This window comes from Alternaria infectoria, assembly GCF_024043175.1.
Source record: "Alternaria infectoria strain BMP 0036 chromosome Unknown scaffold_7, whole genome shotgun sequence".
NCBI classification, from domain to species: domain Eukaryota; kingdom Fungi; phylum Ascomycota; class Dothideomycetes; order Pleosporales; family Pleosporaceae; genus Alternaria; species Alternaria infectoria.
Genome location: NW_026250696.1, coordinates 1,512,872 through 1,537,375, shown reverse-complemented (window position 1 = coordinate 1,537,375; position 24,504 = coordinate 1,512,872). Strand labels below are relative to the sequence as shown.

The following is a 24,504-nucleotide window of genomic DNA, read 5'->3' as shown; positions in this document are numbered from 1 at the left end:
ACGTTGACAAACGTCGAGCCGCATGCTATTGATATTTGCTGAGCGGCCGAGGTATAGGTTTTTGAAAGAGGTTGTGTTGCGTTGTTGCTGTACGTGGCAAATACACCCATTGCTTGTTGCAAACACGAGTTGCAGGTTGGCCTTGATCCGCCGGGAAGTTCTTGGCCAATGGGTAGGTAGTATGGGTAGGCATCTCCCGGTGATGACATGTTGCTGACGGCGTTCGCAAAGCAATAATTTCCCTCGTCATCATGCAAACAGCTTGCTTGGTAAGACGGTTGGTATGCAACGAGGCCATTGTAAGCCTGTAGCACCAGGGGATTGTCGGTGTCGTAATCGGCTTTGCATGCCATTTCCGATAGCAGCTCCACTGCGAAATTATCCAGGGTAGGTTTGCATTGTGCTGCGTTTACTCCACAGGTTGCATCGAGAGTCTGTGTGATGCGTAGTGTAGATTTGGAGGCGTCGAAGAAACCGCTTGACGTCTGCATGGTACTGATTAGCCACACTCTTCTCTCTCGTATTATTGAAGTACCATACCTGCAATAGCAAGGAGAATGGGTGGCAGTCGTTGAATGCCTGACTCTGACGTAGGCGATTAAGGAAGTTTGCGCATGAGTTTGTGAAATTATTTGATAGGCCAGTATCGAATGCCGTGGGGACTTTGAATCCGGTGCCAGAGCCATCAGAGTCTGTTGTAATGGCGCGTTCCGAAAGAGTTGCAGAGGGTGTGCGGGTAACATCGTCGTCGCGTTTTAGAGGAGGCATCAATCGCGACGCGGTGGGTGGTGGGCTGAGATCCAGGTATAACGCCGATCCTGTCCAGGCAAGGTCGTCTTCGACGAGCAGGGCCGGTCGATCACCATAGGCTTCCGTTGCGGATACGGGGGCAGCCTGGGAACTGCAGGATAGAGATATGACGAGCAGCAGAAGCAGCGCGCGAAACTGTCGGCCGATGCGTGGTGACACTCGAAGATATAAGGGAACACCGCGGCAGCGGTTTTCGTGTTGCCTCCTCCGCGTTGGCAGGGGAGCATGGTGCGACAGGATCGCTACCGACTCGCATTCGAAACATTGAGGACTCATCTCCAATAAACGGTACTATAGCAGTCGAGGATGCTATTATTAACCGCAGAATTTCCTCGGAATCCGGATACCCATGGCCGTACGTAGGTACCGTTGCTGTGACAAGGAGGTTTGCCGCCACTGTCAATGACTGCCTAGGTACTTCGTCCAACCTCAGATTCGGGTACCTTGCAGTGGTTCAGCAAGTGTCCGAGGGCTTTTTGCGGGCCGTCAGGGGTAGGGTAACGGTGGTGACTAGGAAAAGGCAAAGAGTGACGGCCAGCTGGGGGGACTTGCTTATCAATGTCGATCGCAGCCAGAAGAACGGCACGAACAGCCTTTCGTCGATTTATTTAGCAGCCAGAACGTGTCCAAGCATGAGGAGCGGCCGGCCCTTATGATGATTGCCATGCAAGCAGCGAATCCTTCAAGCCACCGGCGCCCATGCCTGGCCTGCTAGCAGCTAACAAGCCACGACGGCCCCGTGCAAGCAAAACTCGTTTCTTCGGCTGATGACTGGCACGCGATTCGGGTAATAGAAGCTTTCGACCGAATTACGGTCTGTGAGCGGAATGACTATGATAGGCTGGATATGCACTGGTTTGTACAATGCAATAAAACGCAGCCAAATCGAGCGACGTTCTGGCCAGAAAAAACGGGACGCGGTTGTCTCTGGCGGCGCGGTCCCCAACGCCTTCGCCAAAGCCTGCCCCCTGCGCGGCAACAAGGCTCACACTACAGCGCCAGAATGCAGCCGCTACAGGGCATGTCGCGAGGAGCAGCGCTGTCAACGTAACTTTCTGGCAAGCGTTGGAAGTTGCGTTGCCCCTCCATGGCGCGGATGATGATGTAGATTGTGTTGTCCTGTTGAACATGGAGGTGGACTCGTTGCGCAGTGCGTTAGTGCCGGAGGTATAGCCTGGAAGTCGCTGCAACTGTCTCGCCGTCACGGCACCCAACACTCTAAACAGTGTCGCCAAGCCAATAAGCCACTGCGAGCCACGCCCCTATCGGCTCCGTTCCTTAACATCTTTCGTGTCTCGGTCAGCTACAGAGCGTGAGTCGATGTTCACATTGGACCACACGCCCGCTCGCTGGCCTCATTCAGCGCGCGTGGCCGGTCGTCTTCTCACGTCCCGACGTTTGAGGGCAGGTGTGTAGGACTAGCGAAGAACTTGTCCGTTACCCAGCAACCTTCCTGTCCGGCGTCCTGTGCCTTTACCAAGACTGCTCAATATCGTCTTGTCAGCAAACCAACATCGATGGCTATGTTGGCAAACGGCGCACGTATATGATACCGAGAACAATCTGTTTGCACCCTACAAGTGACCCCGCCCCCCTATGCACTTACCTATTCCGTAGGCACACGCCGCATGGAGTGACTACCTGTTCCTTGCCGTTCTCGAACGTCAGCTTTCGGCCACTGTCAAGCGGCAGTGTTAGTGCTCACGTTCCGGCTCTCCACATTATCAAAGGCGTATATCACACCGCTGTGTGCAGTCGCCATCTTTCAACATGAAGATTTTTAAGCCGATACACATTTGGGTCTGAGTTGCACACGAGACCTAGCCAACGACTTGAATGCACGGCGATCGCATCGGAGATCATGCCAGAGTCTCGGAAAGGACGGTGTGTTAAGATCCAGAATCACCCCATGGCCAATCCATTGAGCCTAAACTACCTCGTCCATACCGAGCATGACATATACTGATCGTTCGGCATCTGCAGGTTACGGACGTACCGGAGGAACCGTTCGGATGATTCGCATATCTGAACTTGTAGAGACGGAAGAGGTTATTCTACATGCCTTGGGTACGAGTACTTGCCCACAACGTAGCTACAGTATGTCAGATTGAGGTACACTGATACTCTTGCGGATGCGCGCCATGTACCTGGAACACTAGCGAGCACATAGAGTGCGCAGAAAAGATCTCACGGCAGTCCGTGCATCTTCTCTCATCAGATGCAACATGTCACTATTACAACGAGTATATGATGAGAGGCGAATATTTGTACGAGCACGTATATATCATGCACTCAAGGACTCTCGCTACAGTCGGTAGTTCGAAGAGGATGCACCTCTCGTCACTATGGCCCACGGCCTTACTGTTCAACGAATGACACTAGAAAAGATCTGGATATCCAGCAAACTACCCACAGCACGACTGTACCTACACACATGCTTTGTAGTTATTACTAGATAGTCGAAGAATTACCTAGGAGCAGTCCTAACCCTTCCCGAATCTAGAGAGACTACTAGACTTTAGTGTAGAGTTTCCTAGACATAAGACCCGTGCACACCTGCACCAATCCCGGGAGATGTCCAGGCGCGTCTGTAAAGCTGGATAGCTCACAAACCGACTTCTCTGGGGGCGACAGTTAAACTTGTATCAGTGTTGACTTTGCCCGAGCTTATTCCTGTCCTTGCCGAGTCGGGTCAAACTTCCCAGGTAGTCGTGCTGCAGTAGTAACAACAACAGCCTAGCTAGAAAACATACGTTCAGGTGTAAAGCCACACGCTACCTCGCTATATGGGGGTCTTGTGCATTCAATGTGTGTCAATGGGATTGGAGATACTCACTCAAAGGTCATGACGTCAGGTTGTTGCTCCGCCTCGGCATCTGTGCAGTCGCGCCTTCCCCGACAACGCCCAAGCTGCCAACGGTCCGATACAGCAGGAAACACCGACATGCTTACTACTCAAACCTTGGAGAGCCGCTGACGAATTTTACGCAAACGAGGATGGCTGTCCCCTCTTCTGGTGGGGTCAAGGCGACTTGTTAGCACAATGAACTTCGTGCCCGACCGTGCCGGCCATCTTTACTACATCAACAGTACTCGCCGGGCTAGGACGCGCTCCTGTAGACATGGCGACACGATCTATCGTAAGTTGGTCTGAAACACAGCGGTCCGAGGGTGATTGACGATTGGTGACTGACCCGTGACGCAGCTGCTTATCGCAGCAATCGCCATCGTCGCGCCGTGGGTATACGACCGCTATCTCGCGTTCTCCACGATATTCGCAAACAGACCAGGGAACTTTGAAAATATCAACCACTTCAAGAGTCACGAAGTCAAGTTCCGCGATCGGCTTCGCAATTGCGAGGATGTACTGGTGGAAGAGGAGATGGGTATTGCGTTCTTGAGCTGCAATCCGGAGAGGGATCAGTGGAACACGGTAATGGTGCGTAGCCGCCCTTTGGATTTGCCCCTAAGAGCAAAAGAGTTTCAACGCGACGAGGGCTTACATATGCAGGGCGCCTTTGCGTCACCTTTGGATAAAAGAGATGGCACCGATAGCCCACATATCTGGATCTACGACTATTCAACGCCCAACATTCTGGACTCAGACGCTTTGAAGCCTCTCGTTCTGACTGACTATAACAACGCGGCGGATTTTCAGCCTCTGGGCATCGAATTTGATGCCGCGACTTCTACGCTATATGTCGTCAACCATTCCCGTACCTCTGGAAATCTCATCGAAGTGTTCCAAGTCTCCGTCCAGAATGCGGTAGCCAGATATTTGCAGACACTGAAACATCCGTTGATCCATACGCCGAATTCCATACACTCTCTAGGAGATGGGAAGCTACTAGTTACCAATGACCACTACATCGGCGCATTGGTCTCACCGTTCATATCACAGGTCGAAACATTTTCTGGCATTCCTGGAGGTAGTGTCGTCTATACTGATATCCACAACCTGCAGCACACCAAGACGTTGACGCACGTCCCCTTCGCCAACGGCATTGCCATGCTCAACTCGACGACTGTTGCCGTTGCCTCGTCTTCCAAAATGGGCGTAAACATCTACAGCTTCTACCCTGACACGATCAGTCTGTATTTCAGAAAATATATTCGTGCGCCTTCGACGGTCGACAACCTTTTTGTCGATTCTTCTGGCAAGCTTCTTTTGGCAGGCCACCCTTTTGCCCCAGCACTCACAGCTGTGAGCAAAGCGAGAGCAAATTGCAACATGCAAGGACTAGATGAGGAGAAAGGACCTTGCGAGTGTACGGCGCCTAGTTGGGTGGGAGAGTGGAGCGAAGAGGAAGGACTGAAGACCTTGTATAAGAATGACGGAGACGAATTCTGCAGCAGTACTACGCTCGCTCGCGACGTGGGCAGAGGCGTGAGTATCGTCACGGCGTTATATGATAGAGGTATATTGGTGGCGAAGGGATGAGGACGACGCGCAAAATTCAACCAATGTGGACGGAGCGAGGCACCGATGTGTCCACACATGCCGTGATGAACATGGATTCTTTGTGAAGGTTTGCAAGACCAAATGAATATCTTATTGCAACAAACGCGATGTTAATCGGAGTTACAAAGTGGTCTACAGCTTAAGCAGGTGGCCCTATCGCGCGTTGTATCTTGGGGGTAGAAGGACCCAGTATGGGTGGCTTTTGCGAGTTTTCATTGTCGCCAACTCCCTACTCAGGTACTCCTCAATATGTAGGAGGAGTACTCAAAATCACTGTGGCCAGGACCGTACTTTCAAGTCGTCGTCACAAGGATATCGCAAACGAAATTCCGACAAAGAATAGGGAGACGAGCAGCCGTTGAGTAGTTACTTTCTCAGTGCGGTTTCATCTTCAATGCTGTCTGTTCATGTCACCACCCGAGAGTGATGACGCCGTGCGAGTATGGACCAGTGCATGCATGTTGGTGTCACTCTAGGAATAGTGTCATAGCTCCATAGTCACATTTCAGCGCATCATGTATAAGATGAGGAGGGACGCTTCGAGCTACTATGTCTAATGATTGGCCTATATGATGTAGCTACGATAGGTTTGCCTGCAGTTCGCTTCCCTCAGGCCCGGCACAATCTTCCGTTTTGAGTCTGAACACCCTGTTCTCCGTCTTGAACCACCCACCTCTCACTTCCAACGGCAGTGGTCGCGTAGAAGACATCGGTCGGGTCCCACTTCTTCTTGATCTCGCTCAATCTTGGGTAATACCCACCGTAGAATGACTCTTGCCAGTCCGGTTCTCCAACGGTGGCTTCATTCAAATAAACACCACCACCTTCTGAAACGGGCGTAATATCGCGCCAAGGCTGTAGGATGTTCTCTTGGAGGTCCTTGTTTGCAAGACCGAGAGCTTCTGGTGTAGAGTGATCCATTTTCTTGTTCGAAGAGGTGATCAAGAACAAGGCACATTCGCGCCACGCTGGGTTGGCAGCATTGTTGGTGTTTGCGTACTCCTTGGGCGCCTTGTGGTAGCCAAGAAGATGTTTTCCAGAAGAGACATGTTCCTTGATTAGCGCAAAGGTCTGGTCGTACTTCTCTTGGAAGTTGCGTCGAGGAACGATGCGATTCGCTGACATTGAGTTGTCCAAGCCGATGGGGAATGAGTTACCACCCCAAGTCGCTTGATAGGCAGAGTAGAAGGTGGTATGAGCCACTCGCTTATGGGGGGTCGTAAGCGTGATATTGTTCTCTTCGAGGTAGTCGAAGAAAGGTTTGACGGTCTTGTCGTACGACTCCGCCGTATGGTTCGCAGCAAAAAGGAAGCGCATGTTGAGGAACGGCTTGGGCTCATTTCCCATGATGAAGAAGCTGTACATGCCTGACTCTGCCCAGTCAAGGAAGACATCAAAGAACTTCTTGGTGCCCTTCCAGAAGTCCTCAAGGCTGTTGTTCGCAGCATCGATTTGCCAGCCAGCAGTGACGACGTTGATCTTAGGATGTGCACGGATGATGACCGACACCACGACACCAAAGGTACCACCACCGCCGCCTCGGAGTGCCCAGAATAAGTCAGGATTGGAGTCTTCCGATACTGTGATGAAACGACCGGCGGCCGTTACGATCTGGAAGGCGACAACGTGATCGGCCGACATACCGTAAACACCAGCAAGAGGATTTTGCCCTCCGCCCGTGATCATACCACCAGCATATCCAACGCTCTAGTGAATGTGAGTTATTTTTATAAGAATGATAGACCAAGGAATGCTTACCCAGGAGATGGCACCAAGGACAGTGACACCATGCTTGTCCGCAGCTTCGTATACCTGCCTGACTCTAACCCCAGCGGCGAGCTTCAACGCCGGTCCTGAATAGCCTGGGCCTTCGTAGTTCGGGAGAAAGTCAATTTGTTCCATGTTATGCATCCACAAGCTCAATGCTCCAGCTCCAGTGGACTTTCCCAGGTAGCAATGACCAGTGTTCTTGATGACCAGGCGAAGATTAGTCGCCCTTGCGAAGTTGATGGCAAGCTGGATCTGCGCCACGTTGGTGACTTTGACCGCGTACTCGGGATATCCGCCAAGAGTACATGACTTGCCGTCAGTGTCGTTTTTGGGCATACAGGTCCTACCCTGAAAGATAGGCCACATGTCTAGAATCACGACGTCAGCAAATAGTCTGCATACGCTTACGGAAGTAATCGCATACTTGACGTCGGATCAGCCTCATGGAATAGCGGATTCGTAAAATTATTGGCGATATCCGTGCACTTTGCACTGTCTTTCTTGCCCCATTGTGTATCGTAGCACGGAGCAGCGATGGGCTTGGTCGGAATGAGTGCGCCGCCTAAAAGCACATTGAAAATGTCCCAGACGGTTTCCTGGGGCCACTCAGAGTCACCAGGAAACGTCTTGCAAGATGCAGAGGCTGCACGTCGTACACGCACATCACTAGCAGCGGTGCTGTCATCGAATGCGAAGTACTCGACATACTTCGAAACCCCCTCATCGGTCGTTAGACGCTCGATGACTGCGTCAGTCAATTGCAGTCTTTCGGATTCTTGAAGTGGTGCCCCTGCTGGTGAAGCGGCTGGAACGAAGGTAGCTGCAGGTTCGACATCAGGAAGAGGAGAAGATTGGCCAAGGATAGCCGCCGGGGAAATGAGCATGAGAAAGCACGTGGTTACCCGCTGCATAGACGCCATGGTGAAAGCCAAGAGGTGAATACGAGGTGGATGTAGGGAAGAAGCAGCAAAAGGATGCCTTCCCATTTTATCTTTTATCTTTAACCGTTCGGTAAATGTTCTTTCAGTTTCTCCCACGCGACTGAGCTCCATGATTCATGTGTGAGCGCTCTGGATGTTGCCACACACTGTGGAGTCAACCAGTGAGTGTCAAACGGGGACATAACAGCGAAGGGACGCAGGTAGATTACGCAGGGACTGCATATAGAAGCCGGGATAAATGGATGGGCCTGTGGGTAGAACGTGGTCTTGATCTGGACTGGGGTAGATTTGGCTCTGTCCATGCTCCAAATCGCAAAGGCTTGGAGCAGCCTCACGGCAGTTGCAAGCCAATAGAAACTTCCCAGCCCTTACACCGGCAGCAAGGAGCAGCAGGCAGCACAACATCTGCAAGCCGCTATAGAATGCCGATTGTACTACTTGAGCGAGCTGTGCATGCAGATCCAGTGGCATATTCGTCCGTTTAGAAACGGCATAGGTGGCTTGGCATAGGAAGGATAGATGCGTCTCTGGCGTGTTCACATGTGTGATTGCGGCGCGGTGCTTATTGCAAGAATTCTTGTCGCCACGCAGAATCCAGACCAAAGATTTGATTCCTACGAAAATGTAACTCTCGACATTACTATCGTAGCTAAGTAGCATCTAGTGGAACGTGGACTAAAAGGTTATGTGTAGAGTAAAACAAGCGTGAGATGGGTTGCACATAGAGTCGCAGGTGGCCGCCATTGAGAGGGGCGGCGGATGCATGGATGCCGCGGGCGCCAGAGCCTAGCGGCACGGTCGGCACGTTCAACAATCCCTTGCCATGTCGCATCTTCCCTTAACGGCCGCCCTTACTTCTCAACCGACGCGCCAAGCGCTTGGCAAAAGACCCTCGACCGCACACCTGCTTGTCCACGGACTCGTCACATCCTAAAATCCTACGATACTAGCCTATTGGTGGAAACAACGTCGTATATGACTGCCAAGGTTACCTAGGTACCATGCAGGTGGTTCAATGAAGCACTCCACTTACCGAGAGTCGCCACACATGTCCAGCACCACCGATGTACTCGTATATACAGTACTCCTATTCAGCCATTCAAGAAGGAAGAGGGGTACCAGATGACAAGAAGTGGATTGCTTAAGATCTGCATCTGCAGTGCTTAAGGTCAAATGCGGAATTTGACCTGCTGTTTGCGTAATTTTTGCGCATGAACATGATCCTTCCAAGTACTCCTACAAGGGTCGAAGGGACGGACCTTTGGGCCGTCTACGGCTCGGGGAATTCGGAAGACTACCTGAATTGCTCGAGTCAGGGGCGCCACACGGGATCAATGTAATTACTGGATACACATGCAGTACTCAAAGGAATGCGGCGTGGTGAACTCCATCACAGGTGTCAAGCCCACCAGCGTGGTTTGCGCCGAAGTTTAATTCATGTGAAAAGTAATGCAATTCGTATATCTAGGTAGTTGGAACGAACGTACCTCCTATCATACTTTCCCTGATCTTTTTCTGATCACCATAACATCATGGCGGGAACCGGACTTCAACCATTGAACATTTTCCTTATAGTTTTCCCTTTTGTTGTGTCTGCCACTATCGTGGCTATCAGGACATGGAAGAAGATCAAGGAGCGCCAGTTGGCTATTGGTATGGCACCGTTCCGCATGAGTCAAGTGAAGTAACTGCTAACCAAACCTATTTCAGAGGACGTACTTCTTATTATTGCTGAGTGCTTTTTGCTAGCCCTCACTGGAACACTATGGAAACGTAAGCGCTGATCCGGGTGACGGTTTTCTTTGACTGACATTTCCTAGTGGTTGTGGTCTCTTATGCTGGCTACCACCGAGAAGACATCCCCAAAGATGCTATGAATAAGGAACAAATTGCCCTCGTAAGTCCGACTACTCTCAAACAGTGGGGTAGCTACGTGTTGTACTAACAATCACGTTACCAGTGGCGCTACATTAACAACGCGACATACAACCAAATCCTTGGTCTCGTCAAAATCTCGTTCCTAATCACGTTGCTAAAGCTACGCTCAACGAATCGGCTCATTATCGCAAGCATATGGACTCTGATTGCCGTGAACATAGCCTTCATTTTCGCCGCCTTTCTTGCACACATCTTCCGATGCCAGCCCATCAACAAGTACTGGCAGGATGTTCCTGGTCATTGCCATAACAACACACAATACATCTTCGGTGTGATCGCCGTCACCATTGCCACGGATGTTCTTGTGGCATTGATTCCAGCATGGATACTCTACGATATCCGTATGCCTTCGAAGGTCAAATTAGAAGTCATTGTATTTCTCTCTCTCCCAATTGCAGTTACGGCAATCGGCTGCTATCGACTACATCGCTTCGTCCTCGTCTTCAGCTTGCCTAAAGGCACACTCGAGGACCCTTACAACGTGAGGAACGCACTTACAAGCGTTGAGGGTAATCTTGGTGTGATCGCTGCTTGCGGGCCCACTATCAAATGGATCTTGGTGAGTTACAACGGGTACCCCTGCACGTAATTATTGCTAATCTCTCCAACCAAAGGGTCGCTTTATACCCTATTTCGATACAGAGCGTTCCGAGGGAGCTTACATACCGAAAACGCCGAGATTGTCAACGCTTCCACAACTACAATCGCACGGCTATGTCAGAAGTCACGAAGACGTAGAGCTCCAACCCCATGGCATCGACGGCACATATCCGCGTGACGTCCGGAATCCATGTTGGAGAGCTGATAGCGATGCGGATAGTGAAAAGCAGTGTATTTCGGATCCAGCATGCAAAGATGGCAAAGACATCACGAGGACAACAGTGGTAGAATGGGAAAATTCGCCGTCGCGCTAAGTGAAGCATCGTCTTCCCAGTCGTTCATGACGAGGCAGATGACGTATAAGAGTAGTGACGTGTTGTTCAGCATGGGGGGCTATGTTTAAATTGCACATGATAGCTAAGCCTGATCTTATCCAAAATACCTTGACCTTCGGAATCACAGAGACTCCCAAGACACCTTGCCCTTTCCAGTCTCCTTCGAAACTTCAAGTCTCCACACCTATCACAATGAAACCTGAACTTTTCACTGCCGCTACCATGCGCGAGAAAGGAGCTATTATTCTTATATGACCACCTCTTCTATGCAGCTTGTTTCACTCCGTAGGATCAACAATGCGCAGTGAGACTCGCAAATCGGAGGCGGCGCATGTGATGGTCATTGGGAAAGAAGCTGAAACGGGAGCTGGCGTGGGCGCAGGCTCAAAACATTGGTCTTGTTCGTCCTTTACATGCAGTAAGTGAATGAAAGCGTACTTACATTGTTCGTTACTTCCTCCTTAGTCTCCTTGGTTGGCCAAAGACGACGGCTAGTGTTCTGTCGCTGGAGCGAAGGTCTTCTCTATTATGTCTAGGTGGAGCTTCCCGCTTACTGTTAAGCTTAATTAATCACCCCTACACGCTGGGCAACGTCGAAACTCTGAGAAGCAAGAGAAAGCAAAGTTTGCGAATCTGTGCGCTGTACCTTGTTAGTTGCAGAATGTGTCCCAAAGCACTTAACTACTGAATGCTGACTTTGTAGTCGTCGAACTACTGCTCGAGCACAGCTACAGCTACCTCAAAAGCTGTGTTGTCCTTGATGGAAGGCATGAGTCTACCAAGCGCTATCTGAGCAACCTAAGCCGCTCATCTAGTCCGCTAAGCGCATCTGCTTTCATCAGTTCGAATGAACAGATCCGCACCGGAGAGTATTGTTTTACAAATTGTGTCTTGTTCTGCTTTCTTTTTTGGCTTGGGTGGAAGAACGTCGCTGTCCTTCAGGAATGCGTCAAGCTCGTTCACTTTCTCGACTACGAGCGCCTTTGTCTTCGACCCTTTGTCATGACCTTCTTGCCTTTGACCCTTGGACGAGCGATGAGGCGGTCTTGCTGATTGAAACTACAATGGCGATCATGTGTTTGATCTCAGAGCGAACGTCTGGGTTTTTGACCTTGTCGAGAGGGCTTCAGTATGGAGGTGGGTGCGGCGAAGGGGATTTTAGCATAATGAACGATACCTTGGATTGGAGAAGGATGGCATCTTGCTCGTTCGTGTAGAAATATTAGTGTGGGGAATGCGTGCTGATTAGTGCACGCTGTCTGTCAAGTTGCAGTATGGTAGTAGCAGAATATACTTTGACGGGACTGATAGAACTAGAAAAACACGAACATTAGCTTGCAGAACGTCGACTAGAGCTACGGTAAGTGCGGAATCTCCAAAGGTGAAGATAAAAGCGGACACAATTGTGTTAATGTTCAACAATAGCATCCAATTGGAAACTAGAATTACGCAGATCTGGAAAATACAGGAAAGTCGTCGAGACGGCAGATTCGACGGATGGTGAACCAAGGAGCTGAAGATCTAATGGGTTGAAGTTCACGGTCAGGATTGACATGAGTCACATCATGTTGATTCTACTATAGCAGCAAGGCGCAGCCTGCCTACGGGACCTCGAGTTTATTCTCACGCGTACAATGCTATGTATGTGCAAATAGTCATCTCAGACCCTGTTACAACTCCTCTTTGTCAACGCCGTCAATGGAGACCAACTCGGACTCGAAGACTGTCATACGTCAGTCAATGTATTCGCCGTGTGTCCCAATAGCACTTACTCAAGACGCTGTTGGCGGGGATGGGGCCAGCACCCCGCGAGCCATAGGCCCACTCAGGCTGGATTGTGAGCTTCCTCTTTTCGCCGGGGCACATGTCTAGCAGGCCCTGGTCCCATCCCTTGATGACTTGACCGGTACCGACGGCGAAGGACAAGGGCTGGCCGCGGTTGTATGAGGCGTCGAATTCGCTGCCGTCGCTTTCGAGGGTGCCGCGGTAGTGGACGTTGACCTTGTCGCCGGCCTTGGTCTTGCGCACGCAGTTGGCTTCGGTGAGGACTTCGGTCTTGAGATGCTGTACAAGGCGTTAGCACGCCATGCATGCCGTATAGCTTCGCGGGGTGTTACTTGCCTCGTTGTTGACAATCTCGCCAGCGAGAGCGGCCGTAGCCAAGGCGAGGATGAGGGTGAGCTTCATGCTGACGTCTATGTATAGTGAATTTGCTTTTCGGACACTCCACGGATGTCTATGAAGCAACCTTGGAAGGCGACGTTGCAATGGCGGCGGGTGGAGTGTCTATGTGGGGATACATGTGGCGCCAAGCGGTAATGTGGCCCAAACCATATGCAGGGACCTTGGGGACGTCATTGGATGTCGCTAGCGTCATTTTACAGCATCGAAAAGACCACGGACCCAATACCTACTTCTCTGTCTTTCGCGCTCAAGCCAGAGGGGTCTTTTCGCGACGGACCTTTGGTTGTGTACATTGAAGGGGGGGTGGGGGGGGGGGAGATATTCGGTAACGGTGGTTGACCCAATACCTACTATCTCATCGCTCGGGAGCCGCAGTACTATGACAACGACTGTTGTGAGTAATAATATCAATATGTCTGATGAGTAATAGGGGACTGGTTTCACTCTTAAAGAACCAGGTGTTACTAATAACCATAGAGCCATCAGTGGTAACCTCAGAACAGCGACGCCACCCCTCTTCCAAATGATAAGAACACGAATTGAAGAAATCATGACCACACATCCTCCCGATCGAAACCAACTCCCTCTTCCCCAAGACTCTTTACCAAGAACAGAAGGCACGATCAATAGTAAACCCCTTTTTGCAACCCAATCATACCCTCCTCCCTCCCATCCATCGCCACACTCTTGATACCGAAATCCTCGACTGCCAAATCCGCAGCATCCAACTCCGCGAGAACTCCAGCCTCTTCCACCTCTTTCCTGCTTCCGCCAGAGCTGCCCTGCTCAATACACTTAAAGCTTCCGAACTTGGGCATGCCGATTGCGATACCGGGGAACGTCAGCTTCTGAAGAATGTCGCCTGTACACGAAAAGTTCTGGTAGAGGGCGCACGTAGAGCCTTGATCAGGTCCGAGTGATGCGATACCGCCAGGGCTGCCTTGGATGTGGCATTCCGTGTTGGGTTGCGTCCAGCTGCATTCGCCGGCGAAGTTGGATTTGGTGCAGGTGTAGTAGGCACCAGGAAGACCGCGCCGGGAAAGAAGATGTGTTGGTAAGGCTGAGATGGTGGTTGTAGTGGTGGCAATGGTGAGTAAGAGGGCTATGAGCGCGATAGCTGTATACATTGCCGGGTTCGTTGGACCGGACGACGATTAGGAATTAGCTTTGGGCTATGCCTGTGTGTATGGCGTAGTGCGCGTATGTGTGTAATTTGTCTTTGGGGAACACTTGACTCGGTGTTTCAAATGTTCTTATGACAGCCGTGGGGTGTATTTGTGACTGAGCCTTATCGTCTTGTGAGCCACCGAGCCTCATGATTGTCTGCGCGCGTCGTACGGACGTAGATTATACGGTCACGGGTTTGCGTACCTATTGCACAAACGGACAGGTTGGTGCATCAAGCACAAAGTCTGGAGTTTGTCTCTTTGTCACGGACAGCAAACATCTACAAGGAGATGTAGAGATGTATTGGCGTGACTCCATGGCGATGACAACGCCACGAAAGCTTTCAATAGGCCATACGAAGAAACCAAAAGACGTATAGAGAGGGGAAGAAGAATTGCAAGAGTGCCAAAATATCCAAAGACTAGAGATGTGAGAAGGTGATATGTGCTACAAGGTGCATCGGATGCGCTCCGCAACGATGGCGCGACATGGGTGGGTTGCTGCTTTGAAACGTCCTTCAGCGGGGCTGATGATGAGATGCAACCAAAAGGGTCGCAGTACTCGCAAGCCCATGCCACGAATCGTCTTACAGCCGCGAACTCGCTGGGGGACGCGGGTGGCATGCATCTGGGCTGTGTCATCAACGTGTCGCCGCCAAGCTGTCGCCGGTGCCGCCAATACGCACTTTTGGCTTGACAGGTATGACTGGGTTTGGTTGGTTATGATCGTCAGGTACGAAGCTGCGAGACGTCTGCAGGATGCCGCTATAGTGGACAGCGATCTTACACGTCGCATGGGTCGTGCATTTACAAAAGTGCTGCTCTTCGCGTCGGGTTGTAAAGTTTGTGTCGTTTTGGTCGTACCTAGGTACCTAGGTAGGCAGGTGTGCATGATAGAGGCGCGACGGTGACGCGCCGGCAATAGGTATGCACATGCCATGCCATGCCACGCCAACATCGAACTCACATGCCATGCTTTGGACTTGAAAAGCAAAGAAAAGGGTCCATTACAATCTCACTCCTCCTATCTTGCGCAGGGGCTGTTGGGTACAGAAGATAGATTGCGCGGTCAAAGGATAGGTAAGTCGGCCGCAATTTGCTTGCTTATGCCAGCGTCATCTTACACTCGGCAATAGAAGAACGTTATCTTCACATGAGTCTAACGAGCCATCACAGTAAACTTAATACAGGTGTACATCAAAGGGCGAAGGCATCCTCGGACCCTACAGGTCAGTGGCTATCGCAAGCCCGACATGCAACCCACCACCATTTCCACCCTTCCACATCTACCAAACGGCCCGACACGATCCGAGGACTCAAATCCACTACCCCCAAAAATAAACCTACACAATGCTTCCGCTTCATGATGCGCAAAACGGCATGCGCCGCGTTCCACTATTCTTTCGTTGCGTCTTCCGAAACCGCGAAACCCCAGGCGTTTTGCAAATAGGGAACCACCCCAACTGTGGGGGTACCTAGCCACGCTAACACGTTAGTGAGGTTGATCAAACACACTCGGCACAGTACAGATGTGGTTTCGTGGATGGTATGCTGCAGGCATTTACTATGTCATGGGGATTGCTGAGCGTAAGGATAGTATAGCTGGGACGTAGTCGCTATCTTCTACGTCGTGTTGTACGTTACCACACAGCAGCTCGGGGGTGTACACGAGTCTCTGCGGTAAGTCTTGATTATGAGAATCGCTGTGAGTACCTCCAGGTTATGAGATCAGCCTCATTGATGTATCGCACGACGGTCACAATATGCTCCAGGGTATGTTGGAATGCTCATCTGTATCTCATTCAAAGCCACTGTCACCAGCAACTAGATATAACCGCTACTCTCCAAACCTGCAAGCAGATCTGTAGACGCCACGTCACGCCACATGATTTAACCCCGTCCTTACGATAGTCTAGCCCTCTTGCGAGCCCAACCTGCCGGATTCGAGGACGAGGACATCTGCTGCTGCTCGGGAAAACCTCGGCCGCCAGCAGTGAAAACGAACGCCGGTCGTACTAAAGCTGGAGCTCGAGGAGTAGGCGGCTTCGCCATGTGTTGTGAGATGTAAGCCTCATACATCTCCTTTTGCTTCATCAACTCCTTTTGATGGCCTTGTTTCATCTGGAGCACCTGGGCTCCGCATCGCTTCCCGAGCGCGTTCAACTTCTTTCGACACTTCTCTTCCAGGGCTTGGTCGTAATCTAGATAGTCTTGGATGTCCTGGATTCGCTTGAGCTCGGCAGCCTCGGTCGCTGAGAGAACCTTGGCTACGGTGTTCTGCCAACTGTTCATGATGAATGTCAGCTCAGGAGCACGTCTGGCCAACTCGTTGGTATCGAGCTCTTGTACGTTCTTCGCAGCTGATCTGATGTGGTTGAGGAGAGCATGGAGTGGAGTGTGTGGCGGAGTCGAACCAGACGTAGAGCCGCTGCCGGTAGATCCGTATGAGCTAGACCTAGCAGTAGACTTCGCTGGCTCAGAAGCTGCCAATAGCGACAAGATCTTCGTTTCGGCGATGTTGGAGTCGTCATGTACCGAGGGGAAGGGGCGCACAACGTTACGATCTTCAATTGTCTTGCCCAGAGAGCGTGCAATAGCTTCAGCAATTTCCTCCTCGTCTTCGTCGCTGGCGTTGTCATTTCCCGCGGCACGTGGAGATTCCGACTGTTCCGCTCTCTTTCCAGCTTTCAAAGAAGAGATGGTGTGTGACCCCGTTTTGCTCTGCCTTGCGACGTTTTGTGAACAGTAGTCGATCCTGGTCGCTCGTCGCGCCGCGTTCTCGTAGAAGTCATTACCGCCGTGGGCGCTGAGAACGATCCCTTTGAGGGTCTCTTCACGCTTCGCTTCGTCTTTGACTATGTTGCTGGTCGCATCTGCATTGCGTGAAATAGCGGAACGGCGGCTGTACGTTATAGGCGGTCTAGGGGCACTAGAGGGACCGGGAGTGAGCTGTGAAGGCATCGTGTTAGACGATGGTGCAACGTCTGCGTTAAGCGGAAAGAGAGTCATCGTGACGCAGGTGAAATAGAATATATAGGTAGACCGTGAAAGACATGCACAAGTTGGGGTCCGACGTGAGAAATAGGGTTTTGACGTAGTCCCGCGGGCGAGCAGGGGGGGAAGTGATTTCCACAATAGAAACAACGGGTGACAGATACGAATGGGGAAAAGGTCAGACTACAGTAGCCCAAGGGTGCGTGACCAGGAGTAAAAAAGTGAAGGTGAAGGGAAAGACGGTGACTACAGGCGATCAATGACGTTCGTCTTCGCCAGCTCAATTCCGTGTGCCTCTAGTGAGGCTGCTCTGCTGCCTATTATACATTCGCAAGTCTTGAAAGTAGTTGCTGCACACCACTCATGTACAATGCTAGACCGATCCAGGTTCTCGCCGCTGACGACCTGCCCACTAGTCAAGACGTCAAATTTTCTCAGTTTGAGCAGCGCGGGGGTATTGGTATTTTCTTGGGAGGATCATGGGTCTTCGGTGAGCGCTGGCGAAAGCTTGTGTAGCGATGGGGGAGCTGTCCGTCCGGATGGTGGTGCCAATGGCCATGAAGAAGCTGCAGGAAATGTCAGAACATAACAGCGTGAGCAGCTGGAGTAAACTATGCATACCCAAAGGTCGCAGCAGATCCCATCATATATTGGCCTAGTGTGCGCAGCATTCCGTTGGGTCCAGGGCCGAAGCGGACGATGTTGGTGAAGCCTACAAGAGTCAGCAAAGAGCATGCAAAGGCGTGAGACGAGGCGAACCGAAGATGAAGCCAATGATCAGGCCGACGGCTGTCAGGAGGTCAGCGCATGTATTTCCTGGTCTGTATGTTCACCGTACATCCACCCATCATGCCACCCATCTTCACTATGCGCTGTTAGCTATGGCCAGGCACAGGCAAACTCAGAGCCCTACGCTTGTCTAATGTCGAAGGGCCATGCGCCCCTTGAGGCATTGAGCCGACTGGTACTGGCATCTTGTAGCTCTGCAGCGTCGGATGGTGAGAGAAGGCAGGAGGGGAGTTTGAGTGTCCCACTTGAAGCTGCAGTCTCGCCCGCCGCGGCTCATCAACGCCAAGACGAAACCACCGAAATCCGGGGAAAACGCAGCCATGGATGCACGAGGAAGCTACTGCTGGGCATGTCGACACGACGTCAGCAGATGCAGTGGCACGCAAGAGGTACAGCGCGTTCAGCCCCTACATGAGGCTTTGGTGGTTTCCACAGACTCCCTTGACCTGACACGACGGCGCTGCGCACGTGACCTCTGCAACGGCTGCCCAGGTGGCCCCTTCAGTCCAGGGCTGGCGGGAATGAGGCGAAATAGTTTCAACCACGGCTTGACATCTCCACCGCGCGCGTGTTGGACGTAGCCGCAGCATCTGCCTCGTTGCGTCGTGATTCTGCTCGTGCTGCCCCCTACTCGACGTCGCCATTGCGCCTGAGCCGTCGTGTCGCCCAGCTGGCCAGTAAGCGTTGCAGCGTCCCCAAGGCCCGAACAGGACCTCCTGCTCATCGAAACACGCTCCCCCATCTATACTGCCCACCCCAACCATCACGCAGCCCGTCCCGTGGCCTCCGCTGCTGCCCACCCATCCCAGAGACGCTGCTGCTGCATCCTCCGCCTGTCTGCAGCGCCTTGCATCGCTGCGACGTCGCACGGGCTCTCCCCGGCCAGCACACGAACGACAGAAGACGACGACGACGACGGCGGCAACCCCCCCAAGCCCACCCGCGACGCCCATCCCGGACACCGGCATCGAGCGCGACGCATGCGTGCATAGCCGACGTCGCGAGGCCTCTTTGTTGTTGTCGCTTGCTCTCGGCGTCGTCACGCTGGTGTCGCGCCGCTAAATTCGGACAAGACGGGAATCGTGCAGGAGAGGAAAAGTGACGCCGGACCCCAAACACGCCCACCTCCTTCCCTCCGCCGCACACGACCTCGCCAATGACGGCAGTTGCGCCCCCCGTCAACTACCAGAACATCAATCGGCAGGCATGGAGCGCTGAGGGCGTGTCCAACGGTGGTGGCATGTTCATGCCTCGGAAGAGCGCCCAGCGGTCCAACTCGTCGTCGAGCCTCTCTTCACAGGCCTCGGGCACCTCGACTCTCTCTGCCTCGTCCTCTGCCTCGCAGCCAAACGGCACCCCCCAGCAGCCCGCCGGCACCGACTGGGCGGCCACCCGCAAAGCAAAAGCCCCCAAGGGACTATGGCCCGCGACCAAGACTGAGCCCATCGCCGGAATCACTGCCGCACGCCCCCAACCCATCGCCTCTGCCGGCCCCGCCTCATCAGCCGCGTCGGCCATGAGTGCCCTGCAAGCCCCTTCCGCCATGGTTCCTTCACAGCACAATGGCCAGGTCCCGGCCCAGCAACAGCCCAACGGCGCCCAACGCGCATCGCCCCAGGAGAGCACCGCCGTACTGCACCTGGTCCCCATGAACGGCACCTTTGAGCGCAAGACCATCACCGTCCCCTTCTTCCCCGACGTCCTCCGCATTGGCCGCCAGACCAACAACAAGACAATTCCCACGCCACTCAATGGATACTTCGACTCCAAAGTCCTCTCGAGACAACACGCCGAGGTATGGGCCGACCGCCAGGGCAAGATCTGGATCCGAGACGTCAAGTCGTCCAACGGCACCTTTGTCAACGGCTCCCGTCTGTCGCAGGAGAACAGAGACTCTGACCCCCACGAGCTACGCGAGCAGGACATGCTGGAACTCGGCATCGACATTGTCAGCGAAGACCAGAAGACCATCGTTCACCACAAAGTCGCCGCGCGCGTTGAACATGCGGGCATTTATGCACGATCCAGTAGCGACATGATCGACCTCAACTTCGGCGAGCTCGAAGGACCCCAGCTCTCTAACATGATGAGCCCCAACGGCCAACAGCAAATGGCGAATATGCGTGGTCGCACGCCCAGCCAAGGCTCTGTCAACGGTCAGCGACTCCCGGGCCCGGGCGCCATGGCCAATTACCCAAACGGCATGCAGCAACCCCGACACCCCAATTTCTGGCTACAACCCATCACAATGGAGCAGGTTGTGAAGAAGCTCAATGTAAGTGCGACCTAGCTACTCGTGGTACCCCTCTCTAACAGCCTTAGACCGAAATCAAGGCAGCAAAGCAGCAGTCGCAGGACCTCCAGCAGACCCACCACTACATCAATGCTATCCTCTCCGCAGACACCAAGAAGGAAACCACGAAGGCCTCGCCAATCAACCAGGCCAGAATATCGCCGATCAAAGACGGCAGCATCAAGGCGAGATTTTCAGATCCGCCTGCGCCCCCACCACAACAGCCTTTACCCGAAAAGCCCGACGTTGCATCGTCCCTTAGGAGGTCCGACACCGAACGTCCAAAGACAGCGTCACCGGTGCGCTCTGACGCACAGCTGTCTACACTCACAGAGGCCTTGACTAGTGCGAAGAAAGAGATCGAAACGCAGGGCATGCGGCTGCGTGACTTGGAGACCTTGTTGAACGAAGAGCGTCGCGCAAGGGAAGACGCTGAAGAGCGAGCAGCCCGCCTCGAGCGTGAGACAACCAAGGACCAAGGAGACACAGAGACTATCCTTGGCGAAGATGAGACGCCCGAAACCGAGGCAGCCGATACACACCGCGAAGAGCTCACTGATTCAGATAACGGGCCTATATCTCCCGCCAGCGCCGAGGACGCCACTGCTCGCTTACAGCAACGCCTGGAGCTCATGATGTCCGAGATGAATGAGATGAAGCAGCAAATGGAGCGGTACCGGGAAAGAGCCGAGACAGCAGAGGCCGATCGCAAAACCTTGGCAGAGATGATCGAAAACATCAGAGAAGACAATGCAAAGACTGCTGGCAAGGAAGCTCAACGGCGGAGCAGAAGCAACAGTGCATCCGCAAGAGCGAGCAGTAAGACTGGCGTTGAGGGCTCAGACGATGAGGCCGAGCAAGGTGAAATCACCATCATCAAAGAGAAGGACCTCGACGAAGACGGCCCAGAAGTATCACTTCCCAATACGAGGGAACAAAACGGACATTCTGTTGAGCCAAACGGTTCAAAGCAGTCAGGGAAGGCGAATTCCTTGGTTGCCCATCGGCCTGATCGAGCTGCCATGTACTATGGCGGTCCGGTTGGGGCCATGGTAACAGTCGTTGCAATAGGTGTCGCGGTCATGGCCATGCTCAACCAGTATCCCAAGGCCGAACGTTGAAGAGACAAATGCCAAAGTCTTTTATCACTATGCTAGGAAAGACTGGCTTTGTGAGGCGCCACCTCAGCGATCGGGCCCAGGAAGAGCATACTGAGCGTCAACGCTTGAGATGTTCTCCCGCGGAATTCTGGGTTATACGCCGATGCTAGACTACTGTCATTCTCATCAAGGCCATTCGCTGCGTTACACTACGATGCCCACTTATGGATGGCTCGCAGCAACATCATTGTTAGGCTGTTCGCGACGCAATGTTGCACGATGGTAGCACCTCCACGATGTCGTGTCTAATCGCAAATGTTCCGCAACAGAACCACCCACACAACTACCCAAACTATCCATGTCACCGCACTTGTCTCAGATGAGACAACTGCGGCTGGAGAAATACCGTTATACCGAATCACCACAGCAGACTTTCTTTCCTTTCGGCGTAGTTAACGGGTAATGCATCTGTATCTTTCGTTCTACTGGCGTTCAGGACTCACAGTGTCAGCCTCTGACCTCCCAGGCGTTTATCTCTTTCGGAAGGGTGGGAAGCATTGAAGGATTCTTTCGAGGCCAAACAGTCATTCACTGCGGTCAGCGAGCGATGAACCTTTTCTTTTGTAAACACGACTATCTTTTCCTTTGCGTCTCCTTTTTTCACTGGCTTGGGAATTGGGGGATCCGCGATGAATAGGTGGGCAGAGAGATTGGGATTAGGAGAGCAATCGGAGAACACATACACTTCAACGACACAAACATGACTCGCGAACTATGTTGTAAATTGCCTGGGTATCTACTTTACACTAATGAACCAAGACTGTCGTGACGTGTGAGAACTACATTACTAAGCCGATAGTAACAGTGACAGAACTCAAAATGCGTATCCTCGTCTCCGGTACATCATCTGCATCCTCCGCTACTTGGCCCATCTCCGCTTCCCTACCCTCGTCTTCTGCCATCCGATCCCCGGCCTCAACATCATCAATCGCACTCACATTCCCCATCTCAATCTTGACCCAACAATCCTCTTCGCCCTGAAAATGCAATCCTATCTCCAACGCCCTCGGTATCGCCCGCCCTGTCGCTTTAAGATGGACGTTTTCTCGCTTCCCATTTCGAGTCCCACTTCCACCCACACCATCTGCACAGCCCTTAGTCCTACCACGACCATCACTACCCTCCCTACCCATCGCGCCTGCGATCTCAGCCTCCACATCCCTCGGTTCTAACCGTCCATTTGCTTGCGCATATCGTCCCCCGCCTCTCCCTTCTCCTCCTCTTCCCGCCTTATTCAAGGACGCGGCAGATTGCTTCTCGCGCTTGGTTATTTGCGTGAGTAGTTTCCGGATCCGTTTCAGGGCGGGTACGTACGGCGACGTGGCGGTTATGTATAAGGCTTTTGGGGAAGCGGATGAGGAGAAAGGAGTTGGTAAAGGTGCGTGGAGAAGTGGCCGGGTGCTTATTGTTGTGTCTAGGGATTTTGTTAGATTTGGTCCATCTGTGAAACGGGGTCTACGTACTTTTGGGCAGTCTGGCGAGCTTTTGGCGGAGTTGATGGGTTGCGGAGCGAGGCTTGGAAGGTTGCTTTGCTGGCGCAGACTTTGAGGGAGAGTCCTTTGCGTGAGACGCTCGTTTTGGTGGGTTCGTCTGCTTTTCTGTAGCGGTGGCGGACGAGGTGATGTTGCTGGAGGGTGCTTGCGGCTGTCCACATGGTGGTGTCGCATCTGTCATGGCTACATCCTCCGGCTGTTGAGGCTGGTTATGGGGTTTGACTTGTCCGTTGATCGATCGCTTGATCCCTGCCATGATAGTGCAATGAACAGAGCGGGGACTCGTGGTTGTGCGTAAGATGCAGTCGATGTCCTCGCAGTCGCAGAGTCAAGTCGCGTCGCGTTACAAACCCTTATCGATAAGTCGATACCAAGGTCCCAGACCCCAGACACTCATCTCGGAAGACTTGCGACGACAGTAATGGCAAGCTCTATCCCGCAGAAGCTGCACCATATCCACCTACGAGGCCTTGTTTCCTACGCAACAGCAGCTCGCCTTCAAGAATCTCTCGTGTCGCGCTTTCTCGCCTCGAAACCGCCACTCAATGCGTCCCCACCACCACCACCACACATCATAACCACTGAATTCACACCCGTCTACACATGCGGTCGACGAGAAATTGGCAATGTCTCCCCAGACCAACAAACCTATCTGCGCGCCAATAACCGCGCCTCCTTTACCGAAGCCCTGCGCGGCGGCCAAACCACCTTCCACGGCCCCGGTCAACTAGTCGCGTATCCCATCATCGACCTGCGTACCCATAGACTCACACCTAGAAACTACGTCTGCTTGTTAGAAAAGAGCCTGATAGCTACCTGTGCGAAATACAGTATCAAAGCCATGACAACAGAGCATACAGGTGTCTGGACGAGTCCAGAGGATAAGATTGCCGCCATTGGTGTGCATATGCGGAGGAATATCACGAGTCATGGGGTGGGGCTGAACGTGAATACGGATTTGTGGTGGTTTGACAGAATTGTGGCGTGTGGGTTGGAGGGGAAGAGGACGACTAGTTTTGAGAGGCAGGGTGTCGAGGGACAGAGCATTGAGGGGGTTGGGGGGAGCTTCGTGAACGAGGTGGGCGGGAGGTTGATGGGTGTGGAGGGCGTGCGGAGGCTGGGTCAAGAGGAGGTTGAGGCGTTATTGGAGAGCCCAAGAGGCGCATGAGCATGTTCGACAGTCTTGACATCACGCATGTGGGCTTTGTGCTGCCCGCCGACTGACACTTGTGTATGATGGTGCTCCCTTCGAGGTGAAGGCCTGATTGGTGTAAGTGGACCGAACCTCCAAATGTTGATGTCAGAGTCGCATTGCAGGAAAGAGAAAATGAGGTGCGTCCTTTGCCAGACCGGAATTACGAGCTACGTCACCGTCACCATCACCATCACTGTGGTTGCGGCACGTGTCAGCGACACCGTAGCTATGCGAGCGACTCAAATTGACATTACAACACATTCAGAGTTCTAGATTGAAAGCGCTCCTAAGTAAACATCAAGAGAAGACGCCTCGTAAGAAGAGAAGAGGCGCACCACGAGAAACACTAGGGAAATAAGCACAAGGTGGAATGT

The 24,504-nt window shown here is 52.6% G+C and overlaps 6 protein-coding genes across 6 annotated transcripts; 2 read left to right on the top strand and 4 right to left on the bottom strand.

Moving 5' to 3' along the window:
- Positions 1-5,881: 5,881 nt before the first annotated feature.
- On the bottom strand, positions 5,882-7,962 carry J4E92_005371 (uncharacterized protein; the record flags this gene model as incomplete). The annotated part of the gene is made up of 3 exons (XM_051496753.1): positions 5,882-6,979; positions 7,031-7,410; positions 7,467-7,962. 3 exons carry the CDS (start codon positions 7,960-7,962, stop codon positions 5,882-5,884), a joined length of 1,974 nt encoding a protein of 657 aa, XP_051353473.1.
- Positions 7,963-9,515: 1,553 nt separating this feature from the next.
- Positions 9,516-10,510, top strand: J4E92_005370 (uncharacterized protein; the record flags this gene model as incomplete). Its single annotated transcript, XM_051496752.1, has 2 exons — positions 9,516-9,662; positions 9,944-10,510. 2 exons carry the CDS (start codon positions 9,516-9,518, stop codon positions 10,508-10,510), a joined length of 714 nt encoding a protein of 237 aa, XP_051353472.1.
- A 2,016-nt stretch (positions 10,511-12,526) lies between these two features.
- FPR2 (Peptidyl-prolyl cis-trans isomerase fpr2) lies at positions 12,527-12,948 on the bottom strand (the record flags this gene model as incomplete). Its single annotated transcript, XM_051496751.1, is given in 3 exon segments — positions 12,527-12,579; positions 12,629-12,920; positions 12,940-12,948. 3 exon segments carry the CDS (start codon positions 12,946-12,948, stop codon positions 12,527-12,529), a joined length of 354 nt encoding a protein of 117 aa, XP_051353471.1.
- Positions 12,949-16,108: 3,160 nt separating this feature from the next.
- J4E92_005368 (uncharacterized protein) lies at positions 16,109-17,167 on the bottom strand (the record flags this gene model as incomplete). The annotated part of the gene is made up of 1 exon (XM_051496750.1): positions 16,109-17,167. One exon carries the CDS (start codon positions 17,165-17,167, stop codon positions 16,109-16,111), a length of 1,059 nt encoding a protein of 352 aa, XP_051353470.1.
- A 457-nt stretch (positions 17,168-17,624) lies between these two features.
- Positions 17,625-18,174, bottom strand: J4E92_005367 (uncharacterized protein; the record flags this gene model as incomplete). Its single annotated transcript, XM_051496749.1, has 5 exons — positions 17,625-17,766; positions 17,822-17,912; positions 17,960-17,989; positions 18,039-18,065; positions 18,114-18,174. 5 exons carry the CDS (start codon positions 18,172-18,174, stop codon positions 17,625-17,627), a joined length of 351 nt encoding a protein of 116 aa, XP_051353469.1.
- A 971-nt stretch (positions 18,175-19,145) lies between these two features.
- J4E92_005366 (uncharacterized protein) lies at positions 19,146-21,403 on the top strand (the record flags this gene model as incomplete). Its single annotated transcript, XM_051496748.1, has 2 exons — positions 19,146-20,264; positions 20,312-21,403. 2 exons carry the CDS (start codon positions 19,146-19,148, stop codon positions 21,401-21,403), a joined length of 2,211 nt encoding a protein of 736 aa, XP_051353468.1.
- Positions 21,404-24,504: the final 3,101 nt, after the last annotated feature.